General features: G+C 40.7%; 1 protein-coding gene across 1 annotated transcript; it reads right to left on the minus strand.

Annotated features, from left to right (window-relative positions):
- Positions 1 to 6,499: 6,499 nt before the first annotated feature.
- Positions 6,500 to 20,961, minus strand: ATP5PB (ATP synthase peripheral stalk-membrane subunit b). Its single transcript, XM_063297438.1, has 7 exons — positions 20,837 to 20,961; positions 20,695 to 20,743; positions 16,387 to 16,532; positions 14,972 to 15,135; positions 11,537 to 11,662; positions 8,656 to 8,835; positions 6,500 to 6,639 (listed from the first exon to the last, which is right to left on the minus strand). Exons 1-7 carry the CDS (start codon positions 20,868 to 20,870, stop codon positions 6,568 to 6,570), a joined length of 771 nt encoding a protein of 256 aa, XP_063153508.1. The 5' UTR covers positions 20,871 to 20,961; the 3' UTR covers positions 6,500 to 6,567.
- Positions 20,962 to 21,183: the final 222 nt, after the last annotated feature.

Raw genomic sequence — 21,183 nt, forward strand, 5'->3', positions numbered from 1 at the left:
GTCATGACTAAGGTGATGATGGCTTCTATGAATGGGGTCTTTACATATGTAAATATTCAGACAAGTAGCACAGAACCATCTGAATATATTTGAAGAGATTGATAAGAAAGCCTTTTTTAAAAAAAATAGTCCCAATATTTGAGTGCTTAAAATTCTTTGTAGACTTCAAGTAACTTTTCAGGCTCTTTCAAAATCAAAGTCAAGTAGTCCATAGGAACACTGAAATATGACCATTCCCTGGTTGAACCTGAATTTGTCCTGAAACTTTACTGGGAAACTCATGACAGCAATAACAGCAGCAACCATACATATATATGTGCATATGTGCATATATACCTACCCTAAAATAAAATCTCCTAAATGTCAAGTGCAACTCCTGGTGACTACATGGACATGTCCATGTAATTTTCTAGGCAGCAGTAAGGAACTGGTCTGTCATTGTCTTTTTCTTACAGCATCACTACCATAAGATAGTGACTAATCAGTAATGTAAGTGCAATACTTATCTGTGTCAGAGGCATATGAAAAATAGATTAATTGTTGAAATCCAAAACAAGCAATTTTTTTAGTAATGAAGCTGAATAGAGTTCCATTAAAAGCAACCCACCACAAAATATTGTGCTCCCATATTTACAATTAAACATAATGTAAGAATCAAATTGTTTGAAGCTGCTTAAACAACTTCTATTTTTCATAACATCTCATACATTCTTTCTTTCCAATCTTTTCCTAACCAATATTTTGTTTTCCAAAATTCAAGTATGACCTCAAATGTAGTTTTTAAAAAGTTACTCCAGTCAATATTAGGTGGGCTACTCCCAAATGAAACTTTTGTTGTGCATTTACCACACTTCCAACACAGAATTTTGCAAGTAATCCAGATTACAGTCTTTCCCATTTTTCAGCCATTTGTTCCTTACAACAACATAAACTGTTAGAAAATGAAAAATAAAATAGCTGCACAGGGTTCTTCTTTGTGGTAGCAGCTGTCTCTCTGGAAACAGCCCCCCACCCCAATATAAAGCATTTTCCAATATAAAGCAATTTCCCTTGTTGAAGGAATGAGTGTGAACTAAAGATTTTCAACTACAGTGTAATGAATTTCAGTAACAAGGACTGCACTTGGCCTCTGTCCTGTGCCAGCTCACTTATGTGATGGTAATGAGAGGTATCTATCGCAATCACTAAATTAAATCTTAAAGAGTTCCAGCATTAATTAAACTGAAAGCTGGTAATGAAGAAAGAGTCCACTCTTAGATGTCTGAATGATTTAAAGAGCCAAACTGCTTGAGTAAATAAAAAAGAAAACAGAGATATAGGAGACAGCCAAACTGAAGAAGGATTAAGTCTGCTCTCTGACTTCAATACGAGAAGGGTTATTTTATAATCGCTTTCTGCAAGCAGACTGTTTTAGAAACCAGAAGGAAGGGTGCCTATTGAAACAGGAAGTGTGTGGCTTGTGGGGTGGAAAGGGATGTATTGACATGTTCACACAGAGAGATTGTGTTCTGGGTATTCTGTAATGTGCAGTTTTAGTAACAGGGATGTCCACTTGAAGGTTTAAGAAAATAATGTCTCCTCCTTTGCTGCACAACCTAAGAGTAATATGTCCAATTAATAGATTGCTTGGCTTTGAGCAAGCAACAGATATTGCCTGAGGGGAAACATCTGTGCCAGACAGCTTGGGTCATATGGCAAGGAGCCAGTGGACTTGTTTCACCTGGACCAAGATGCCAATTATATCCTTGTCTGGCTGGAACTCTTTATGTTGCCTGGAAAGTACAATAGATACATTTTTCTCTTATACTTTGAATTACCAGGTAGACTGTACTAACAGGAATTTGCTTCCTTTTTAAACCTCTCATACTGTAGTATAATGTCTATTCCTTGCTTACATAGCACAGTTTAGCATTATTATTATTATTATTATTATTATTATTATTATTATTATTAAAATTTAAATTTAAATGCCGACTCCCAGCAACTGTGGGCGGTTTGAAAATTGTTTAAAACATTAAAACAAAACATTAAAAACAACAAGAAACAATAAGAAGGGTAAAGATGGCAGGAAGACAAACTGAGTGGAAAGAATAGGAGGCTTGAGTCATGCTCTCCAAAGGCCTGGGCAAGGAGCCAGATCTTCCAGGCCCTTCAAAACACCAGCAGGGTGGGGGCCATTCAAATCTCAGGGAGAATCTCCTAAGACACTGTCTTGAGATGACATTTCTTGCTATGCAATACAAAGAAGGGAAGGACTAAAGAGGGTTTCAACAGAGATGGAAATAAGATTTATTTCTGTACTAAGCTAAGGAATATTATGAAACATCCCTTTCTGAAAGGCAGAAACAATTCACCCAATAGAATGTAGCACCTGTTTAATACTGGTTAGATAGACCTTCTCCCAACTTGGTGGTCTCTAGATATGTTCTACCTAAGTTCCCACAAATCCCAGAGAGTTTGGCTATGCTAGCTAGGAACTAAGGGAACTGAATTCCCTGTATGTAGAAGAAAAACGTTGGGAAGGCTGGAATAGAACAAGTTCCAATATATCCAATAGATATAGAACCTAGGTGGTTTGTCTTTGCTTGATTATTATTATCAATGTAAGGCAGTGAAATCACTTCTTGGTGCCCTAAAATAACTAGAATGTTAATGGACCCTTGAATCTAAAGCACTGGAAAAAATAAGATGTAGCCAGGTGAACTAGAATCTTTCATGAGGTAGCGTTCAAACACATGCCACACACACACACAAAATCCCCCATCGAAAGAATCATCCAACCTTCCGCAATCTGGTATCCTTCAGATATGGAACTTCAGCTTCCATAATTCCAAGCATGGCTGTTAGGACTAAAGGACTAAATTAGGTATGACAGATCAAGCATATACAAAGCCATAACTCAGAGTTAAACAACTCATGCGGCTAAAATACTTAATACTCTGACAACTGATATAGTTGAGTTCATTCACAGGGTCTGTTTGGTTAATGTAAGGTGGAGATTAAACACGTACAAACAGACTGTTAGCATGCAAGAGATTGTGATATAGCACAGGTAGTCCTTGCTTAATGACCCTAACTGGGACCAGCAACCCCATCACTAAGCAAAGTGCTTGTTAAGCAAAGTAGTCATTAAGCGAAACATCACGACTGCTCTGCTTAGGGACAGCAGTTCCAGCAGTCCTGATTGTGGTCATTAAGCAAATCACCCATGGTCGTTAAGTAAGACATCACATGACTGCAACTTGCAACCTCCTACTTGCTTCCCTATTAACTTTGCTTGTCAGAAGCCCGCTGGGAAGGTCACAAATGGCAATCACATGACCGTGGGATGCTGCGACCATCGTGTCAAGCCCAGCCCCAAAACTTCAGAGAATCAGTTCAGCCAAACTTCAACTCTTTATTTGCTTACACCATTTAGACAGAATCTTGCCAGATTGAAGCAACTCTACCTAACCTAAGGGGAAATAACCTGGGAAAGCTCTAGGGCAGGGCTTTTCTGAACCTCTTAGTTTTCCCTCCCGGACTATGTCTCCTTTTATCTTGCCCTCCTCCTTGGAATGTGTTCCCTTCTTCCTGAGAACCAGCAGCATTACTGAAATCCACCACACTTCGTAAATGTGAGGACTGGTCATAAATCACTTTTTTCAGCACCGTTGTAACTTCAAACAGTCACTGAACAAATGGTTGTTAAGCGAGGGCAACCTGTACCACAAATGGGTACATCAGGGTGTAAACATTACAGACATGAATATTATAAAACACATAGGGCTAACAGTCTATTACATTTCTATGGATGCAGATGCCCATACTCAGAGTCAGCATGGATGATTCTACATTAAGTTGGAGAGCAATAGACACTGGGGTATCAGTGATGTCTCTTGAGGACAGTATTGTTCAACATTTTTATTATTGACCTGGAAAATGAGGTTGATGGACTGCTTATCAAGTATTTGGAATAAAGAAATAAGATTGCAATCAAATCTGGAGAGCTTGGAAGACTGGTTTGAGAAGATCAAGATGTCCTTCAACAGAGAGAATTGTACAGTATTACATTTCAGAAGGAAAATTAGAAATCCATACAAATGGGGGATTCATGACTTGGAAGCAAAACATCAGATAAGGACTTGGGTGTGGTCATTGGCAATATGTTGAACATGAATCAGTAGAGTGAGAGAGCTGCTAGAAGGGCTAGTGCAGTTCTGGGTTGTGTTAGGATTATATCAAAGACGTTTGAAGTCCTTCACTTCCCTCTACTCTGCACTGATGACACCATACCTGGAGTGCTTTGTACAATTCTGGACACTACATTTTCAGAAGGATATTAACAGGTTAGAACAGGTTCCAGAACAGGGTGATGAAGATAATATAGTGACATGAGAATATGTCCTATGAGATCAGGCTGAAGAAACTTCAGAAGAAAAGATTGTGAGAAGACTTGAGACAGGTGCACAAAAGGATGCCATTGAGAAAATGATCAGGAATTATTTTCCATCACCACAGAAACTAAGTCCAGAAATAATGGATGAAGTTGCAGCTTCCTAGATTTTGCTTAGATAGAAGGAAAGATTTCCTGATGGTAAGATCTGTTCAACACTAGAACAGTCTACCTATGGAGGCTATGGGTTCTCCACCTAGGGAAATTTTAAGAGGCTAAATTGTCACCTTTCAAGGATGGTTTAATAGGTTTTCCTGCACATTGCAGGGGGTTGGATTCAATTATCCTTGTAGTCCCTTCCAATTCCACAATTCTTTAGCTCAATGATTCTATGTGTACAAATAAAAACAAAGTCATTATATTATTGGATATCCAGTAGTGAAGCAATCTAGAGTAGCTCAACGATCAAGCAATCATGGTATATATTTTTAGAGCACGTAGAAGCAGCTCAAAAGAGGATATAATTTTTTCCGCCACGAGAAAAAGGGTGTGGGAGGATATAGGTTGGGCGCACCCTTGTCACCACTTGTGAGAAATCAGCACATAGGATTTCTTTAACACAGCAAGTACACAGGAGAATGGTTTCCTATGAGACACTATTGCCATCCTGTGGTCATTTATGTCTTTTTCACTGTGGTATGGTGTCATTTTGAGGAGCCTTAGAATTGGAAATGAAGATATTGAAGTGGTAGATAGCTTCTGCCGTTTAGAATCAACCATCCACAGAAAAGGAACAAGTAGTCAAGAAATACACAACAGAGTAGCACTTGGTGGAGCAGCCATGAAGGCCTTGGAAAAGATATTCAGAGGCCGTGATGTCTCTATAGCTACAAAGATGAGGATCACACAAGTATTCCCTGTCACACTGTATGGAAATGAAAACTGGACTTTGAAGAAGCAGGATAGAAAGAGTATTGTCACTTTTGAACTTTGGTGTTGCAGAGGACTCCGGAGAATACCATGGACAGCCAAGAAAACAAACAAATGGGTCAAAAATTCTGAAGTGATTTATCTTGGTCTGATTTTTTTACATCTCAAAAAAACCTGGCATTTTAACAGGGATGTGTAGACTTTTTATATCCACTCTATGGCTAATGGTAAAAAGAAACATGTTTTTTTCCTCTGAAACATTCCACCCTGTTGTAAATATGTGTATCTTCACATTCCAGTTCAGTCATGAATCCCATCATCTATACTTTCAGAATAAAAAAATTCCAGGAAACTGTACACCGATGAAAACCCTACACATTTAATAGTGTAGCTATTTATTCATAATCAGACCATTAGAAACTCCATTTATATATGCACACAACTGAAAATTATGTTAAGAGATGGATTTAGAAATAAGTAGGAATGCCTGGTGAATATGCAGTAGACAGTTGTAATTACTTTCAGCTACCTTTCCAGTTTGGGTTACCAGTATCTGCTGAAATAAACATGTGCAGAAATAAATTCTATATTTGACATTTTCACCTCTGTATTAAAAACACGTGAATACTTCTTGTTTAGCCACAAGGTATACATGCTGCTAGATTACTGTGAACATAAGCTGCCAAGTACTAAGGTTGCTACTGGACATTTACTGCATTTAAAGAATAGCAGTTAACAGCCCTTAGTAGGCAAAGTTCAATTTTAAAAGTATTATTTCCTGACCTATTGAATCTCAAACTGCTGTTGAAGTTTCATAAAATCTCAAACTGATAAACTCAGATCCTATGCCACAGGTGTACCACTGTTTTAAGAGTTGCATTAACTTCAATGAGTGGTTTTCTTAAAACAAGAAAACCTTTCTCCAAGTTTGTGAAGAAGCCCCGGAAAAGTCAGGCTGATTTAATGAATAGCAGGGAAGAATTGTAAAACATGTACAGTCCAAAACACTTCTTCTGAATCATTTTAAGTGTGTGCAACACTATTAGCCATACTTAGACAAGACAAATACTCAATTTCATTTACATCATTTTGTGGTTTCATTTGCAAAGGTATATATTTTCTGAATATTGTGATGTGAAACTTAAAATATCAGGAGTGGAACACATTCAAGGAGCTATCAGCAAGTACACAAACTAAGATACATTTGTTTTAATTAAGAACAGAAATTGTACAATTTTGGAAGTTACAATTTAATGTTCAGCTTAGAGAGATGCTTGGGCAGTCTTTGACAGTGCTTTCAGGTCCAAAATGCATTTGGCAATGCTCTCCTTCTCCTATAATACAAAAACAAATTAATACTTTAGTTGGAAGAACTTACAGAAAATACTCAAGAACTGCGGAGCAGATTATTTTTGGAGTCTCCTGCAGCTTTAGGATTCTACGCAGCAAATGCACATTACATGCTATTAAATGCACACACACTTTAAATCATTCAGTCCTAACTGAAATTAAGAATTTAAAATCAAGAATGAAACATAGATGGTTCTTAAATAAAGTAATCGGGTCAATGAGGGGAAAATGTAACCTAAGGAAACCCATTCCTAGAGAATCTAGGTGATAACTGTGAAGAATGGTTGCTCTTCATCCAATTCTCTCCGTCAAATATTCTGCCATCTTAAAATGTAGAGATATAACACTTATGAAGACCACACTAGACCCACTGCCGTGTATTTAGAATAAAAATATATCGTTAGAGCACACTGTCACTACGTGAAGCAGTCTTATAGCATGGAATGGAATGAAACAAGGTATGGCAGTTTTGTCATGGACAAGAGTGGCACCATATTACATTTTCACAGTTTTCTCCGTGCTGGAGCTGAGGAAAAAAAGGCAATTAATCATTCCTTTCTGCCACAATTGCAAAGGAAAATTATCTCCAAACACAGTGATTAACCTTATGAAAAATGCTACCATTATATCAATGCATCTCTCCACATTTGCTATCAGCATTTAGGAAAAGAAAGTTAGATATGACTGCTAACTATGTATTTGAAGTAAAATCTATAAAATTTGGGCCTCTAGTGAAATAGTTCCATTCTATTAATTTTATTCAGAAATTTTTAGAAAAACTTCCCACATCAAGTTCCAATGGACCTCCACACTCTTTTATGTATGCTTAACCATGGTTTGTTGAGTAACTCACACTTGGCTGAGCCTATAAGCCATGTTTTCTCAAACTAACAAAACAAAACAATACAAAACAAAGCAGAGTTTGGTTTAGACCAACAGGGGGGTTAGCCCCAACTGAGTGATTTAACAAATAACAAGTTAAAATATAATAGCTATTATTGTAACAATGAATGACAGTGAAGTTCCCAATCTCTACAGGACATGGAATTCTGAGGGTTTATTATTTAGAGCTCTCAGAAAATAGCTGCCATGGTGGGCATGGTCATCACAACACACACATTATTAGAAAGGAAGCTATTTCCCATGCTTCCTTTACTTTTAGAAAATGCTATTGACTATCTCAGCTTATGTTTGTCTTTATTTTCTGGCCAGGAAGCCAAACATTTTTGCATGTCTTGTTTACTTCAAAAAACTGATGGACAAAAGGGTTCTGCATGCTTTGAAATTAATTCAGAAGTACTACAGTGGAACCCAGGGTTGCAGCATCTCTTTAGAGCAGCCATATCTTTTTTTAGGCTTCTGTGTGACCATGAAAGCAGCAGTGTCTGTTTTCAGTTTATATGGAAGCCTGAAAAAAGATGGTTGCTTTAAAGCAGGGTCCCCCAAAGTGGTCAATATCAACCCCCATGGGTAAATGGGACCATCCAAAGGACTGATGTTATTATTTGTAGTACTATTAGTTAGTTAAATTAGTATTTATTAAATTATTTTCATATAATAAATGTTTGCGGGTCAATGAACAATCTGAAACTTTATGAAGGGGTCGATGAGCTGAAGAGTTTGGGGACTCCTGCTTTAAAGAGATGCTGTACCTGCATATATGCTGAAAACCTCTTCTAAATCCTTTTTAAAGCATATGCAACATTAAAAATATGTAGCATATACTTATTACATGTATATACCACAGAATATGGAATGATTTAAAACAATACAATACAATACACATAAATAAGTTTATGATTAATATGGTTCATCAGTAAAACAATACAGAATAAAATCAATACAACAAAACATTAGTTCTAAGATCAAGAAGATGCATCTATCTCCGAACAGATTAGATATAATCTTCTTCACTATGGAGGTACAGGAAGGGAAAGTCAATGGCTTTCCCAGTAGTAAAATGGCCACACGCCATCTGTAAGGTAGTATGTGCTAAGTACCTGTTGGGCTGTAATGCTCCGCCAAACACTTTGCTCTACCCAGTTGATCATATGATCTCGTTCCATATGCCGCTTGAGCTGCTGTAATGCGACTTGATAGTCTAGCTTCTTCTTCACCTCCCTGGATGCAGTGAGAAGCCTTTCTCTATAGTTGGTCTCCAAGATCACAGCAATATTATTCTAGATCCGCAAGAAAACATGATTCCTTATTCTTTTGATGACAATATTTCTATGATATATTCACTGTTCATAAATAAGCAGAAAGTGTAGATATGCATAAAAAGCCACATATTCAACCAGTCTGAAAATAATCCACATTCCCAAAGAGAGATATAAATGGCAAGTTTAGACATTTGCTATTGTCTTCTGCAGATTTTTGTTTCTGACATGTTCCCTTCTTTGAATAGTATGTAATACATAATATGTAATTCAGAATGCCAATTTACTGCTTGTACCTTCTACTTGGTGGAATGCAGGCAACATCTATTGCCTTGCAAATGTAGTCTCAATACTGAAGGTCCAAAATGCGCATATAATAGCGTGAACATGTTTGGTGTAAAACTGGGCTTTGGTTCTGTGCATTTGTGACAAATGTGCCCAAACTCGCCAAAAATATCCTTTCACTAGTCAGAAATGCTGCATGCAGCACACATGCAACTAAGACTGGCAAAATTATCTATGCCTTATCTAGTGCTCTGTGAAAACCTTGACTGACCAAAGCCATGACGGGCACTGCAGGTCAATACACTATTCACGGATTCATCTGGTGAGAAATCACAGCATATGGAAGATTGCAACTTGTAATGTAAGAGGAATAAATGGAAAACAGCATGAATTAACAGGCAGAATGAGAAAAAATGTGTATGTTGTACGTCTGTGAGACTAAGAGAACGGGCAAAGATATAATACATTTGAATTAATGTGGCCTGACCTTGCGGGGTTGATGAATACATGCAGGGAAGTGAAGATGTAGGTCTCATTATAAATGAAAGGGCAAAAATTAGTCACTGGGAGTCGGGCAGAATATAAAATTAATATATTATTAATTATTATAATTAAAATGTATGAAATGCTGTCATCTAGGTTGTTGTGATGGGTACAAAAGTATGAATCCAAGGCTGGGGACAGTTGCATGTTATGCTCCAACGAATGGTGATAAAGGAAGAACTAGATCCATGTTTTGTGGAAAATTGTTCTGCTTGTACCTATTAGTTCTGAATGAAGAAGATACAAAAGTAAAGATTATTCTACTAGGTGACATGAATGGAAGGATGGGAAGAGAGCACAGAAAAAATGATCGAGCCATTTGGAGATCCAAGAGTGAATGAGATGGTGATTGTTTTGTGAGCATATGCTAAGCAAAAGACCTCTTTGTTTTGAGTATGTGGCTGAACCATACGTATATTTAAATACACATGGCAAAGGAAAAAATAAGTCAAAAAGCAGAACTGATTTAATTATTTATGATGAAATATTGATAGAATTAGTGAAGGAAACACAACTGATGACAGTCCATGTTTTGGTGATGTCAAAAGTGATTCCTGGGTGAAAAGCAGGCACGGAAAAGCACAGAAGGAAAGAAGTGAATGAAAGAAATGAGTGTGAAAATAGGAGAGCAAGACATGTGAATCCTGTATGAAAAAGTATTAACAAACTGATTAATCTCCCATCAGAATGAAAAGAGAGTGGGTGCAAGGAAAGAGGATGGGGAAGCTGCCTGGAAAAGAGTGAAAAATTATTATTTCAGAATGCCACAGAAAAGTATGGAGTTACGCTAACAAAATGAAAAAATGCTTGGTGAAATGATTGCAACAAAATGTGAGCATGAAAGACACTATATAATGTGCATAAAAAAAAGAAAAATAGCTGCAAAGAATGTAGTCAAAGACAGCAAAGAACTGTTAAGATTAATAGAATCAGAGAAAAGGCAAAGTGATTTTGATGGAAATACGAGATTGTTATGACAGTGGATGAAAAGGGAGCCTCTGGCAGCGTGAATAGAATTTTAAAAAGCAGGTAATGAGATACAAATGTAAGATTACAATGAAGGAAATCATCGTCTCTCAGTACTACATGGTAAAGGAACTCTATCAGTGGAAAGAGTTAATTTTATTTGTGCTCTTATCTTTTTCCTGCTAGCTATGTTTGGTACACATAATTTGCATCTCTGCATAATTACCTTTTAGATTAATACAAAAACATTTTATATTATTCCAGAATAAGGGTTTCCTAAATGACAAAAGAGTCAGGGCTATTTTGATTTCAGAGAGATACTATCCCACAGGGGAGGGGTGGCCACAGAAAAGTCCCATCTCTGAAGTCCCATAAGATGACATTTTAGAGATGGGATCTGGAGCATGCCTGCTCCACTAAACTAACAGGACAGGCAGACATAATTGGAGAGAGGTTGTCCTGCAGATAACCAAGCCCTGAGCCTTGAAGAGCTTTACAGATGACAATTGGCACCTTCAACTCCACCCAGAAGCTGACTGGCAACCAGTGCAATTCACAGAGGAGAGGTTACCTGGATGAACCAAGATGCACCTGTAGCTATTTGTACTGGTGCATTCTGGACCAGTTATAATTTTCTAGTGGTCTTCAGGGACAGCCCTGGGTAAAGCATGTCACAACACTCAAACTACAAGGTGACTAAGGTATGAACAAGCTGAGTACTACTATCGTAAATCACAAGTACTATCATAAAAATGAAACCATGTATTCATTATTATAATAGTTACCAGAGGACTATGTTCTAGAGTGAGGGGAGACAACTTGATAATATTCAGAACTTTGGATTTCAACTCCCATCAGCCCTAGCTGGCTTGTGAGAGCTGTTTGGAGGCAATTGGTATTGTTAATACCATCCCATTTCCTACTGTACCCGCTTGGCATCAAAGAGATAGTGGTGACCCTCAATTCTCCACTGCTGTTTCTTCTCATTCTCAATTCCCTCCTGGCATCGGGCTATGTAAGCTTTTTTTAAGTCTTCGTAACTAGCAAGTTCTTCCTAAAATGAGAAAGAGAAAAGCCAGTTTAATATCTTGAAAGAAATCAAAATGTTCAAAGTCCTTTACCACATGCCCATTGATACAGTATTATTGGCAAATACAGTATAATTGTTTTGAAAAAATGGAAATTATGCAGATACAAGATGACAAGCACAAGCAATTTAACACCATAACAGAGACTGCATTCAGAATGAATTATTCTTTAACCATTAACAAGCAGAATACAGGTGGTTACTGCTCCCATTTGGTTCCTCCTGCCAGCAAGAATAGCCAAGCACATAGAGATGGTTACTTCTGTGTTTTCTTTATATTATATGCAAAACTGTGAACTCTTTGTTCCTTAGAAGAAACTAGAATCATAAGACCTGTTTATCTCATTTTATATTGAGACAAACATGGCAGACTTCCCAGTTCACATAATGTTGAATAAGCCAGAGACTAGAGACAGTACTGCCTCTCCCATTAATTAAGCAATAATCAACAGCACTGGTTGTTCATAATTCTGTATTAATGAGATGCCTAATTATATCAGTTTGCATTTAGTTTTCTCTATCTAAATAGTTAAATAATATCTGGGCCTATCATGCTGGTTCAGTTGATAAAAATTCCAGTTACATTATATGGCATCTCTTAAGTCTGGACAACCATTCTATTGATACTGAATTGATTAATGGAACTGGAATATTCAGATTATGTTAAGATTCGAAAGAAGTTTTATTGGGCACCATAATAATTCATATTCCCTCCCTGAAAGTCTTGGAATTTCACATATAATAGCACATGAGAATACACATGGGTCAGACTACAGGCTAAGAAGGAAGTACAGGTAGTCCTCAAGTTACAACCATTTGTTCAGCAACTGTTTGAAGTTATGATGGTGCTGAACAAATGGTAATTATGACCAGTCCTCGAAGTTCCGGCCATTGTAGTGCCCCTGCGGACACGTGATCAAAATTTGGACACTTGGTGACCAGCCCGCATTTATGACCAGTCACAGCATCCCCCCCAGTCATGTTCTCCTGCCCTGCGCAAAGTGCCACCACCCACCTATCTCCCCCCAACCTCTGCTCTTTTGGTCACCATGCACTCCGCTGCCTACCCCTGCCACCCCACCAGCCTTCGCCATCTTCTTCCTTCCACTGCTGGCCCGGGATCCAGGTGCTGGGTGAGGGCGAAGCCCCAGGATGTGCACAGCAGGGCAGCAGAGCCTTGTCTGCCAAAGGGCCAGCCACTTCCATCTCTCCCCACAACCTCTGCCCTTTTGGCCGCCCTGCACTCTGCTGCCTACCTCTGCCGCCCCTGCCACCAGCTGACCTTCATTGTCTTCTTCCTCCTGCTGCTGGCCTGGGGGGGATCCAGGCACTGGGCAAGGGCGCAGCCCTGGGACATGCATGGCAAGAGTGGCAGGGCAGCAGAGCCTCGTGAGTCAAGGGGAGCTGGCCAGCCCCAGCCAGGGAGGAGGCAGAGCAGCAGTGCAGGCAGAGGAGCCCCGTCTTCTGCCACCAGTGCAAGGAGTAATAGCCTGCAGACCATAACGAGTGCAGGAGGACAGGCTGGTGAAGTGCAGTGTGCTCTGTCACAGAGTAAAGCAGGAGAGGTGGTGGCAGCTCCCCGGGTGATGGTGGTGATGGCTGTGCAGGAGGTGCTGTTTGGGGTGGCAGCAGCACTGGAGGAAGCAAAAGGATGAGGGCTTCCCAGAGGCACAGCGTGTGCTCTGCAGCTCGTGTTGGAAGCACTCCTAGAGAACTGACCTGTGGGCTTCAGCGAGGGGCGGAGGCGAGCTCAGCGCCGACAGAGCCTACCGACTTCCTCCAGTTCCACCACCACCCAAACAGCACCTCCTGTGCAGACGCCACCTTTGCCTAGGGAGCTGCCACCTCCTGCTTCGCCTGGCAATGGAGCATGCTGTGCCTTGCTGGCCTGTCCCACTGAGCTCTCCATGGTCTGCAGGCTATCACTCCTTGTGCTGGAAGATGGGGCTCCTCTGCTCGCACCGCTGCCCTGCTCCTCCACTGGCTCTGTCCTGTTGCCTCCCTAGCCAGGATTGGCAAGCTCCATTCAGCAGATGAGGCTGCGCTGCACTCATGGCACACCTCCCAGGGCTGTGCCCTCACACAGCGCCTGGATCCTGGGCCAGCAGCAGGAGGAAGATGGCAGCGAAGGTCAGCTGTGGGCAGCAGGAGTGGCAACAGGGGTAGGCAGCGGAGTGCAGGGTGGCCAAAAGGCAGAGAAGGGGAGGAGACAGATGGGTGGGGAGGAGTTAAACAGAGGCAGTTCATGCAGGGCAGGAGAAGCATCACATCCTCTCCTAACAACCATATGGTCCTGGCCTAATGACTGCAATCTGGACTGCTGGTACTGCCATCACTAAGCCGTGCAGTCACATGATGTTTTGCTCAACAACTGCTTTGTTTAGCAATGGAAATTCTAGTCCCAATTAAGGTCATAACCCAAGGACTACCTGTAAGAGGATTCTGAATAACATGAAATATTACAATTGTGTTACAATTCTATATATAGTTATCTGGGACACAACCCCAGTAAAAATCATGTAATTAGTCTGTAAACACACATATGATAGTTTTGTCAAACTGCTTGCCCTTACACATCTGAGTTTTGTGGGGCTGTAAAAACCTGGATATTTAATAAGACTTTGGGAGGATGTTACTTTGGATCTGCCCATGGTGGATATCACCTTCATTAATCTATTGTTTTTGTCTTTTGGTTTTTTTCCTATTGCTTTTAATGCATTGCATTTTCCTGTAAATGATTCAGAGGTAGCCTAGAATGGAGCAGCTAGAAATCTTAGAAATAAATAAATAAAAAAATAGGAACCAGAAAGGCCAAAGTTAAATTGGGAGCTACTCACTAAAATAAAAAGAGCCTCATGTGGTGCAGAGTGGTAGGTGGCAGTATTGCAACTGAAACTGTCCCCACGACCCAAGTTCAATCCCAGCAGAAGCTGGATCCTTGGGTAGCTGGCTCAGGTCAACTAAGCCTTCCATCCTTCCAAGGCCAGTAAATGGGACCACCCCGCTACAATTTGCCAAGAAAATGTTGTGAAAGCGGCGTCCCCCCAAAGGGTCAGACATGACTCGGTGCTTGCACAGGGGACCTTTCACCTTGTTTTTTCACTCACTAGAATAATAATGCTTGCAAAAACCAGAGTATTTTGTATCCTAAAAACCCATTTAAAATGTTACACATTACACAGAACATATGAAGTTATAATATTCCTAGGAATACATCGGCAAAAAAATAAGCTATACAACAAAATGAGTATAATACAACTGGGGCATTATACTCACCGCCATTCGTCTGTCAGCAAAAGCTGCTACAGCAGGGCCATACTTCTTAATTCCATAGATTACTAAACTCAGAACCACAGCACCACTTATTGTTTCATGATTAATTACATAAATTTCCTTAGATAGGAGGTAGAGCGTCAGCCCAGTTGCAAGCATATACGGACCTAGCAATAAGCAAAATTTAATATTATACAGAGTGCAGAAATATTTGATATAATGGAAAAGAGCTAAAAAAAACCCTCAGAAATACTGTACATTATCTTTCCCCCATATGTGAGTTGCTAGAGATAAAAACTGTTGCCTTTTAGCCAAGCCACATAAACTTGAAACAAGTAGTAATAAACCTTAACCAAGTTGTCATTTCTTCTTTCAAAATTTCATCAAGGTATAGCAATTTAGCTATTTTAATAAGCCTAACATTCCTTTCAATTAACAGAAAAATAAAGTAGTGTTTCAGCAGCTTTATCATTTTATCAACTTCTCTAAAATGCTAATCATATAAGTTAGTGTTGACTCCTGGCGACTACCTAGACAAGTCCCTGCAGTTTTCTTGGCAAGATTTCAGAAGTGGCTTGCCATTGCCTGCTTCCTAGGACTGAGAGTGAGTGACTGGCTTAAGGTCAACCAGCTGGCTTTGTGCCTAAAATGGGACTAGAACTCACAGACTCCCCCTTTCTAGGCTGGTGCTTAACCACTGCACCAAACCAGCTCTTTAATCATAATATAGTCAACTTGTAATACGGCTCTTCCACATGATAAAAGGAAGGGGGAGGGCTCTGGTATGTTATGCTTGAAAGGAGCAGGTAGATGCATGGACCTAACTACAAAGATATTTGTAGATTAAAAAAAATTTGCCTCCCTTGAGGTATCTGCCCATCCCACCAAGTCAGAAAGGGTGGGTGTGCCCCAGGTCCCATCCTTTAATTGTTGTCATCTAGTGGGACCTAGGGAGCACGGCTTCTCCATACCTGCCCCTGCCCTGTGGAACACCATTCCCCCAGAAATCTGGAAGGCCTTGAAGAGCTGGTGGTTCCCCAAGTATTATACAAGGGTAGAGACCAACAAGGTGGAACACTGATGTGTGGGAGAGTGTTGCCCCAGGTCGCTGGGAGTTATTGTGGGTGTCAGGTTATTTGCTAACAATAATTACATGCCTTCAAAAATTAATTGCACAAGTCTGTATTTGCCACACACAAGTAAGTTGAAATGCATAATGCAAAAATAAATCCATATATTCATAGTATTTATCCTTATTTCACTGTCAATGATTGGTATAATAAAACATTCTGGCATTATATCCCTCCATCGATAATGACACCACCTCTATAATCCCTTAAATGCACATATGAAGTATTTTGAAAAATCAGGGATTAAGTCCACTAAATAAATGCTAGAATAGTCTCACAAAGGTATACCTGTGACTCCTGTTTTAGGATATAAAAACTGGAAAAATTCTTCGGGGATTATTCCATGGCGGACTTTTCCTCCTGTCTCTGGAAGAGACGGCACTGGAGCCAAGTGCTGCTGACTTGTGCAAAGTGGTCTTGATACCTGAATTATGCTGTAATTTAAAAAGCCATTTAACTTTGCAGTATTCAAAAATATATCTGTTCCTAAAAGAAAATCTGGGTTCCTGGTTTGTACAGTATACTATGTCATTATTTGATAGCCACGTTTTGTCATGGAGAAGCCAGCATATTTCTTGAGCACCTGTAAGATGTATTACACCTTGCCATGTTATGCAAACATAAATATAACCTCCCAAATTCTTCACCCCAACTGATCTTTTACACAGGAAACACAGTATTGGTCTCATGTTCAATACTTCGTGGGTTTTTTTTACAGTACTAAAAATAACCCTTCAGCAAAGGATCGTTACCTTGTTGTGGTGCTGGAGCTTGAGCACCTCAATGATGCCATGAGCTAAACTGTGAAGGGTCACCCAAGACAGGAAGGTCATGACAGAGAGGTCAGACTAAATGCGATCCCTGGGGAAGGTAATGGCAACCCACCCCAGTATTCTTGCCGTGAAAACTAAATGGATCAGTACAACCAGAGATATGTCGGTATACCATCGGAAGATGAGACCCCCAGGTCGGAAGATGGTCAAAATGCTACTGGGGAGGAACAGAGGATGAGTTCAACTAGACCCAGACGTGATGACGCAGCTAGCTCAAAGCCAAAAGGACGGCTAGCGGCCGACGGTGCTGGTGGTGAACGGCGAATCCGATGTTCTAAGGATCAACACACCATTGGAACCTGGAATGTAAGATCTATGAGCCAGGGCAAATTGGATGTGGTTATTGGTGAGATGTCAAGATTAAAGATAGACATTCTGGGCGTCAGTGAACTGAAATGGACTGGAATGGGCCACTTCACATCAAATGACCACCAGATCTACTACTGTGGACAAGAGGACCACAGAAGAAATGGAGTAGCCTTCATAATTAATAGTAAAGTGGCTAAAGCAGTGCTTGGATACAACCCAAAAAACAACAGAATGATCTCAATTCGAATTCAGGGCAAGCCATCTAATATCACAGTGATCCAAATATACGCCCCAACCACAAATGCTGAAGAAGCTGAAGTAGAGCAGTTCTATGAGGATCTGCAGCACCTACTGGACAACACGCCTAAAAGAGATGTTATTTTCATCACAGGAGACTGGAATACTAAGGTGGGCAGTCAAATGACACCTGGAATTACAGGTAAGTATGGCCTGGGAGAACAAAATGAAGCAGGACATAGGCTGATAGAATTTTGCCAAGACAATTCACTCTGCATAAGAAACACTCTCTTCCAACAACCTAAGAGACGGCTTTATACATGGACTTCACCAGATGGACAACACCGAAATCAGATTGATTACATCCTTTGCGGCCAAAGGTGGCGGACATCTGTACAGTCAGTAAAAACAAGGCCTGGAGCTGACTGTAGTTCAGATCACGAACTTCTTCTTGCACAATTTAGGATCAGACTAAAGAGATTAGGGAAGACCCACAGATCAGCTAGATATGAGCTCACTAATATTCCTAAGGAATATGCAGTGGAGGTGAAGAATAGATTTAAGGGACTGGACTTAGTAGATAGGGTCCCGGAAGAACTCTGGACAGAAGTTGGCAGCATTGTTCAGGAGGCAGCAACAAAATACATCCCAAAGAAAGAGAAAACTAAGAAGGCAAAATGGCTGTCTGCTGAGACACTAGAAGTAGCCCAAGAAAGAAGGAAAGCAAAAGGCAACAGTGATAGGGGGAGATATGCCCAATTAAATGCAAAATTCCAGAGGTTAGCCAGAAGAGATAAGGAATCATTTTTAAACAAGCAATGCGCGGAAGTGGAAGAAGACAATAGAATAGGAAGGACAAGAGACCTCTTCCAGAAAATTAGAAACAATGGAGGTAAATTCCAGGCAAAAATGGGTATGATCAAAAACAAAGATGGCAAGGACCTAACAGAAGAAGAAGAGATCAAGAAAAGGTGGCAAGAATATACAGAAGACCTGTATAGGAAGGATAACAATATCGGGGATAGCTTTGACGGTGTGGTCAGTGAGCTAGAGCCAGACATCCTGAAGAGTGAGGTTGAGTGGGCCTTAAGAAGCATTGCTAATAACAAGGCAGCAGGAGACGACGGCATCCCAGCTGAACTGTTCAAAATCTTGCGAGATGATGCTGTCAAGGTAATGCATGCTATATGCCAGCAAATTTGGAAAACACAAGAATGGCCATCAGACTGGAAAAAATCAACTTATATCCCCATACCAAAAAAGGGAAACACTAAAGAATGTTCAAACTATCGAACAGTGGCACTCATTTCACATGCCAGTAAGGTAATGCTCAAGATCCTGCAAGGTAGACTTCAGCAGTTCATGGAGCGAGAATTGCCAGATGTACAAGCTGGGTTTAGAAAAGGCAGAGGAACTAGAGACCAAATTGCCAATATCCGCTGGATAATGGAAAAAGCCAGGGAGTTTCAGAAAAACATCTATTTCTGTTTTATTGACTATTCTAAAGCCTTTGACTGTGTGGACCAGAACAAATTGTGGCAAGTTCTTAGTGGTATGGGGATACCAAGTCATCTTGTCTGCCTCCTGAAGAATCTGTATAACGACCAAGTAGCAACAGTAAGAACAGACCACGGAACAACGGACTGGTTTAAGATTGGGAAAGGAGTACGGCAGGGCTGTATACTCTCACCCTACCTATTCAACTTGTATGCAGAACACATCATGCAACAAGCTGGGCTTGAGGAATCCAAGGCTGGAGTTAAAATCTCTGGAAGAAACATTAACAATCTCAGATATGCAGATACCACTTTGATGGCTGAAAGTGAAGAGGAACTGAGGAGCCTTATGATGAAGGTGAAAGAAGAAAGTGCAAAAGCTGGTTTGCAGCTAAACCTCAAAAAAACCAAGGTTATGGCAACCAGCTTGATTGATAACTGGCAAATAGAGGGAGAAAATGTAGAAGCAGTGAAAGACTTTGTATTCCTAGGTGCAAAGATTACTGCAGATGCTGACTGCAGTCAGGAAATCAGAAGACGCTTAATCCTTGGGAGAAGAGCAATGACAAATCTCGATAAAATAGTTAAGAGCAGAGACATCACACTGACAACAAAGGCCCACATAGTTAAAGCAATGGTGTTCCCTGTAGTAACATATGGCTGCGAGAGCTGGACAATAAGGAAGGCTGAGGGAAGGAAGATCGATGCTTTTGAACTGTGGTGTTGGAGGAAAATTCTGAGAGTGCCTTGGACTGCAAGAAGATCCAACCAGTCCATCCTCCAGGAAATAAAGCCAGACTGCTCACTTGAGGGAATGATATTAAAGGCAAAACTGAAGTACTTTGGCCACATAATGAGAAGACAGGACACCCTGGAGAAGATGCTGATGCTAGGGAGAGTGGAAGGCAAAAGGAAGAGGGGCCGACCAAGGGCAAGATGGATGGATGATATTCTAGAGGTGACGGACTCGTCCCTGGGGGAGCTGGGGGTGTTGACGACCGACAGGAAGCTCTGGCGTGGGCTGGTCCATGAAGTCACGAAGAGTCGGAAGCGACTAAACGAATAAACAACAACAAAAAATAACCAGCCAATAGGTTTTTTTTAAAAAAACAGGGACATAAACAAAAGCAAAGATAAAAGATAAAAACTTGGATAATGAATGTTATGAATACACATACCATCTTAAAGAGAAATACATTTTAATCAATATTCACTACTATTATGCAAAATTACGTTTGCACAAAGATAATGTAATTCATTACAAAGAACACCGTTCCTATAGTTAATGGAGACCAGACTTGAATAAATGTATCCTCCACAGTACATTTGTTGCTGAGTTACTTGTAGCCTGAGCAATTCCCTACACTTCTCAATTCCATTGAATTAATGAAAGCAGTATTTTTGTTTCCCATATTTTGCAATAATACCCTGGAGACCATTTCTTACTTTGCATCAATGTATATACCATAGGAAATATAGTCAAGAGCCACTGACCAATTTCAGGGTTCATTGATATTTCCCTATTTCATCTAACGCTTTCAACCAAACTGGGCTTGCCACCAAATGGTAATAATATGCATTTGGTGTGTGGGTCAGAAAGAGGTCACTGAGGCAGTGGCAAACTAGTATTCTTAATAGAGAAGACCCCGATGCCCGACTGCTTTTCCCCAAGGCCATCAGCAGGTCTTACTCCCCTTCCCATAAGGTCCCAGGCAACTCACCCCGGAGACAGGGAGGGCAGAACCACCGAGCTCTTCACGCCGGCCGGGGCTGCAGAGAGCAAAAAGAGCGGGTCAGGTCACAGTGCAACCCCCCCACGCCCCCCACGCCCCGAGCCTCCCGGGACACTCCTCCCTCACTCACCCAGGGCGCGCAACGCCAACCGAGAAAGCATCATGCCTTCCCCAGCACTACCCGACGTCCCTATGACCCCCCGACAACAGCACTAAAATGGCCGCCTCCGTCACGAGAGTCTCGCGAGAAAACCCGTTTCGCCTTCTCCTCCTATCGCACCGCCTCCGACCCAGGGACTCACCACAGAACTACGCCAACGTAACGGATAGAAGACAACCGTAGAGGCAAAAAAGTTCGACAGAGTCTCAGGAGAAATCTATTAGTGGACGCAGGACTCTGTTCCATCGATGCTGCAGGTGTACCTCTGGACTCTTGCCAACTACCATTCAAACCCCGATATTACACATTGAGCTAAG

This window comes from Candoia aspera, chromosome 3 (genome assembly GCF_035149785.1).
Source record: "Candoia aspera isolate rCanAsp1 chromosome 3, rCanAsp1.hap2, whole genome shotgun sequence".
NCBI classification, from domain to species: domain Eukaryota; kingdom Metazoa; phylum Chordata; class Lepidosauria; order Squamata; family Boidae; genus Candoia; species Candoia aspera.